This window comes from Aphanomyces invadans (genome assembly GCF_000520115.1).
Source record: "Aphanomyces invadans strain NJM9701 unplaced genomic scaffold supercont1.27, whole genome shotgun sequence".
NCBI classification, from domain to species: Eukaryota; Oomycota; class Saprolegniomycetes; order Saprolegniales; family Verrucalvaceae; genus Aphanomyces; species Aphanomyces invadans.
The window spans coordinates 507,911-513,760 of record NW_008580172.1 but is presented as its reverse complement, the minus strand read 5'-3'; the positions used below and the strand labels follow the sequence as shown (position 1 = coordinate 513,760).

Here is a 5,850-nt window from a genome sequence, read left to right as displayed (position 1 = left end):
ACGAGGGGTACGCCGCACCAAAAATCATAAGGTCCGACGAGAATGGCGTCGACGCGTTCGTGTGCTCCGCTCCGCCAAAGTCCTGTAAGATGGGACTGCACGTGCCGAAGTTGGTGCACTTTTTCGCTTTGAAGTTGGCGTAGTCTTCGACCCAGTCAAAGTACGGCAGCGCCAGACACGCAAAGGGGGCACCGAGGTCGCGAAGCATATCTTCAAACGCGAGTAAGTACTTGCGGTGCCAGAAAAGAAACACGCACGAGTTGTGCGCTTCATTGTTGGACACCATCTCGTTGTGGATGGCCAGGAAGCGCTGATACAAACCACGGTCCATGGACAACTCCAACGCAGACAAGAACAGCGCTTTTGCGCTTTCGTCCAACTGGTTCCAAGGCTTGCGGACGCGAGCAGGGCATATCTGTGCCGTTGTTGGGTACGGCTTTGCTGTGGTTGTGGGCGATGGGGTGGGGGGTGGAGGAGTGACTGTTGTAGGTGCGCGGGTCCGATTGATGGGCACAAGGGTGCGAGTGTTATATGCAAGGGTGGGTCCAAGGGTCATAGCGGTTGTCATGGAGGTAGTGTCGGTGGCCAAAGGAGCTGCTGCGGAATATGGTGCTCTGCCAGACGCGCGACGAGCAGCTTTAGCGCCGTACAAATGTGATTGCCCACCGTATGTGTGCTTGAGCCAACATGTACCGCCTTCGTGGCTGGTCCAGACAAACAATTGGCATCCTTCGGTGTCGTCGCAGTCTTCCCCGCAAGCCTGAGCGAACTTTTGCTTGGTGCTTGAGATGTCGTGTCCCCAGTAATCGACGTTTTCAATCAATTCCTCGTAAGCAGGAGGTAGCGGGGGAGCCGGCAGTGCCCCAGCTTTGGCCCTATCGAGTGGCGTGGGCGAGGACGTTTGGTTCTTGAGCCAGCACGTGCCACCTTGGTAGCTGGTCCAAACCCAAACTTTACAGCTGTAATGGGCAGCACAGTTAGCGCAGCAGTTCGCGGCATCTGCCTGGGATGTCGACCCAACGTCGTAGCCGTAAAAGTCGACGTTTTCGATGAGATTGGTGCATTGGGCGGCCACGAGGGCGAGGCACATGGACGCAGCAAGAATGGAAAGCGCTGCAACCATGGTCAAGTCTGTATTGCGTCAATTGCGTTCTTAACGGCGGTAATCGGTAAATGGCCGTGTCGGTTGCGGCCATGCAACTCCTGCATGTGCACACAACATGCCACAGATTGACTGTTCATTTTGTCCAATCGGAATAAAGTATCCGATGATTTGCTTTGTGCTGTCCAATCAAAACCATTTACAACAGACTTTCAACCAATAAAAGACGTGGATCCAACACATTGAGACACGGTGTCAACATTTGCATCGATTGTTTACGGCCCAACACGGCGACAAGTCAGCACGACGTCATGAGACATTCCTGGTGGTCTGGTTCGAACTGTGATATAGCATGGACGTCTCTGAGTCGTCGCTCCTGTCCCTCTCGAGACTGCTGCTGCTGCTGCTGCTGATAACTCTGCAACCTGACTACAACCGTGCTCGCTGTCGAAGCACCTGAAGGTAAATGAGCCTGGTCGATAGTGAGTGACGTACTCCGAGAGCCGTCTTACAACTGCCACGTTAGTCGTGCCGCTGCGCCTCTTTGACGCACCTGGGACGGTTTGCAGTCCTCGTATGCGAACGATATCCTTCACTTCTGCATGGGGAATGTCATGGATAGTAAACTCCGCGGTAGCCGGGGATCGGAACCACGAACTTTGGAACAGCAAACCGAAGCTCTACCAACGGAGAAAATACCCCCTGTAAGCACCCTAAGCCTGTGTGTGCGCATTTCAACAGGAGGTGCTCCAATTTCGATGGTGAGAAGTGGGCATTCAGATATCCCAGTTACGTGTTCAAACTCGGCGAGACCGTGTGTAATATCAATATACTGTAGTGACAATCTGTACGTACTTATGTCCCCACGTATTGTTGCGGACGGGATGACTTGGTGTATTGGGAAGTATTTTTCAAGATCGGCCAACGAGTGGAAATATTTCTCACGATCGTCCAAGCTGAACGTTGGTAAGGTGTATAGTTATTCCAAACCGTCCATCGCGGCATGATTGGCTAAAAGTCTAATGAGCTGAAGGACACGGCATGGCTGGCATAATGGACCAGGTGTACATGAGTGTAGATCGAAAGTCGCTGGGTCATACCGCCCGGTGGCTGTCGCGCTTGGTGTAGCGTAGTGGACGGCGGGTGCGGACGGTGCTTGCTGGGGGCCGCTGAAATTCTGGAATGGAGAGGACCCCCCCCCTCGGACTTATATCCAAATTTTTAAGGTCGTGAGATTTTTAGCCAATCATGTATCGGTGGATGATGTGGAATAAAAATACCTCACGAACGATCGTGAGAAATATTTCCACACGTCGGACGACCTTGAGAAATACCCTATAGTATTTGCAAGTCATACTTAAATTTGTCCGTCAACGTGTTTGATTATCAAGAACTCTCATTTAAGTTGTGGCGGCGGGGAGATGCACATGAATATTAATTAACCTAAGCTCTTGAATTTGCATAGTTTAACTCACAATAATCTAGGACCGACATTCGTTGTGCGTGTGAACAAGCACGACCTGACGAACGGAGACCGTGAGGCCATCCTTTGGGAAATCCTGCTTCGTAGCAGAAAGATCTCCTGGGCACGATTGCCCAACGGCATCGCACAGGTTTTGGCGGAGAAGTGCGGCTGTCACTACTCTACCTTAGAGTCTTCGTCCTGGCCAAGCAGCATGGAGTTGTCTATCAGCGTGCACTGAAGTACTTCGAAGGACTTCAATCTGAAAAAAAACAAACCAATTTTCCTTGAAAATGAGTTTGGAGAATAAATTTCTAAAGTGCTCATGTTTTTATTCAGAGTGGTACACTCTTTTTCTCGTCTACGCAAATACAAGTACCGTACAGTATTTGGGACAGAGGAGAACGAAGTACATTTTTTCATACTGGTATTGTCAAATAGATTCAAATTTGGAGTTCCCAGCCGAATCAAATCTACTAGGCAAATCGAATTGAGAATCGCCTTAACCAATCAAAACGCATCATTTCAATTTCCTTCAACTGCTGCGCTGACTGTTACGGCGATGGAGCTCACACAAAGCACCCCACCGAGTCACCGTTATAACTCACGGTCTTTCCAGTCATCACCAGCTTCAACAGAGCAACCTGCCACGAATCTATACCGAATGGAGCCGGTGTTGTCGTCAAGGAGACTGTCTATGGTCGAGATCACAATCGAAAGTGACTCCATCCGCAAGTGTTCGAGAGAGCGTCTTGCGAGGCGATCAAGGAACGGATCTTCTTGTTTGCACGTCCGAACATTGTGTCATTGGCAAATCATGAGTCTGATCCACGGGTCTGGTCGGTGTCCCCCGTCAAGCCAACTCTCGACGACTTTGACATGTTCATCACCTTCAAATTGGGGCGCAATCAATTCAAGCACAGCAACACAACCCGAGCGCACCAGTACCTATCGGAGCGCGTCAACAACACATTCATGATAGACATATTCAAGTATGGAAGCCGGGTCAACTCAACGGCGGACTTGGCGAAACTGCAACAACAATGCATCGCGCCACAGTCCAAGACAGAGCAGGTGCAGCTGCAGAGGCTCTCAACAAAGAAACTGTGGCGGCGCTGAAAGTTCAAGGGAGAGGCATTTCCAGTGAATACGAAGCAACTTGGCGCATTTGGGCCACCCACGTGTTAAGCGGCAAACACACGAGCATGCGTCGTTGTTATGTGACATCCGCCAGTGCAAATCATTCACCTCTTCCAGTCGGCTGCCAACGCCGCACAAGAAGACAAGAAAACCTACAACAAAGCTTGTTGCTTGCACGTGACGTTGTGGAATCGTGTTTGGCAGACCTTTGTGTACTCATGAATGAAACAAAAATGGTTTCTTTGAGGGTTCAAAGCTGTATCGACGTGCTCAATACGAAGAAGCGGATGATTGATGGCTTTGCTCGAGATGTTGAATATCAAAATCCTGGCGATGGCCTTCATAAGCTTCTTGAAACGATCCCAAACATAAAAAAGGATGATGATCATGATTAAGATTTTATGTCAATGAAATCATTTGAATATATATTGTGCAAATGTTAAAGTCATTCATGTCAAATAAAATTGAAGTCATTCATTGTTGAGCTAAATTTCTTCCGAACTTCTGATGTCATCACAGTCAATTAATCTAAGCAGACTGTCGTTCAGGTTTGATGGTGTGGACATATCAAACTGCTTTCCAGGGTAAAAAAGTCCTTCAGCTGTGTTCCCACAGTGTCTAAAGAAACTGGACATGTCGTACTTTTGAAACTGCATCGCCACGCCGAGCACAAAATGCAGCATGTCCTTCGTTGTACTCTCCTTGTAGCCTCGCTTCTTGACGAGACCAAATACGTACTCTATGGTGTTGAAAAACGGGCAGCAGGCGGGGAGGAATATCGGCACGATCCCGATCGAGCGCAAATAATAGACGCTGTTGGGGTGACAATAGATGCTTGCACCGTCAAGGTTCCACACGGACCCTTTTCCAGGGTATAGAGAGCAACTGCTTGCTCTAATCTGACAACACTTCACAAAGACATGCCAGTCAAATGTGCCCACAGTATCGAACACGTCGGTCACACCATGGACATCGTTGAAACACAGCAGCGATACACTTGGCTTTCGGTCAAAATTCCCACGAAAACATAACTTGTGGCCCTTCATGGCATACCTGCGTTTCCCGAGCATGCCCCTAGAGTCAAAGCTGACTTCGTCGAGAAACTGCACATTGTGGTGCGACCAGTCGATCGATGCAAGCTCGTCAAAGAACCGCTGAACGTCTTTTTGTCGTACTTGCATGGCTCGCCGCTCAAGCACTTTCCCCGTAAACCCGTGGGCATGAATGACACGCCAGGTTGTTGATACCGAGATGTACTGTACGTTTTGAAGTGCACTTCAAACGCTTTCTTGCACTTGTCGAGAATGCAATCGGGTTGACGCAGCAGAACTCAACAATCCATCGCTTCTGCTCGTCGCTGAATCAAGCAATGGCAGCTGTCTTCTTGCGGTCGTAGCTTGATGTGTTGTCGTAATGCTCGATCCAGTTCGAGATGGTGCTCAGGGACTTGTGAAACAGCCTTGCAATGGTCGTTCGCTTCATACCTAGAAAGTAGTAAACAAACAGAGCATGCATGATGATGCTCTAGGATGCATGCTGGTGCTGCACGTGCTGTAGGATCTTGCTTAGTGGTGTGCGAATAGAGCGCGAAAAATCAATAGTATTCAGTTTTGTATGGTATATTTATTTTAGTCTTTTTGGAGGCAAGTCATTCAGCAAATCGACTCAGGAGTCCAAATTTCACTGAAAAGGACTAAAATTGTATTTGCAGCAAGTGTGAATCCTTGAATAGTGTATATTCCTATTAGTGAATGTGGGTTTTGCCAAGGCGTCTGTGACATGACGGTCTTGTGACTGGCTGCCCCCGAATCACAGCTCACTATTTGTCTACTATAGCCGTCCTCGCATCGCTCGTTTCGACCATCGTACTCATTCAGCCTCCCAATACTTCGAAGTAGTAAGTTAAATAGTGTGTATCACACTATTTATCCCAATGATTGAGTGGCCTTCGATACAGGGAACGACGGAAATCCTTCCCCCGTGGTACTCGACCATACTTCTGGAATTTTAATATTATGGACGTCCAAAATCATCCTCTGGAAATTAAGAAAATTTTTGGCCAATCGATGACCATAGTATCTACGTCCAAGCACATGATATGATACAACTTGATCTTGCTGTCGTCAAACAAAAACTATACACTTTG

At 48.5% G+C, this 5,850-nt stretch overlaps 2 protein-coding genes across 2 annotated transcripts in view; both read right to left on the bottom strand.

The window, feature by feature from the left end:
• Window positions 1–1,123, bottom strand: part of H310_10647 (hypothetical protein) — a gene marked incomplete at both ends in the record, with an annotated part of 1,529 nt that extends 406 nt beyond the window's left edge. Inside the window, one exon of the mRNA XM_008877081.1 lies at window positions 19–1,123. Coding sequence (XP_008875303.1) covers window positions 19–1,123 — 1,105 coding nt within the window. The remainder of the gene's footprint in view (window positions 1–18) is intronic.
• A 2,349-nt stretch (window positions 1,124–3,472) lies between these two features.
• H310_10646 (hypothetical protein) lies at window positions 3,473–5,219 on the bottom strand (the record flags this gene model as incomplete). Its single annotated transcript, XM_008877080.1, has 3 exons — window positions 3,473–3,596; window positions 4,347–4,443; window positions 5,189–5,219. 3 exons carry the CDS (start codon window positions 5,217–5,219, stop codon window positions 3,473–3,475), a joined length of 252 nt encoding a protein of 83 aa, XP_008875302.1.
• Window positions 5,220–5,850: the final 631 nt, after the last annotated feature.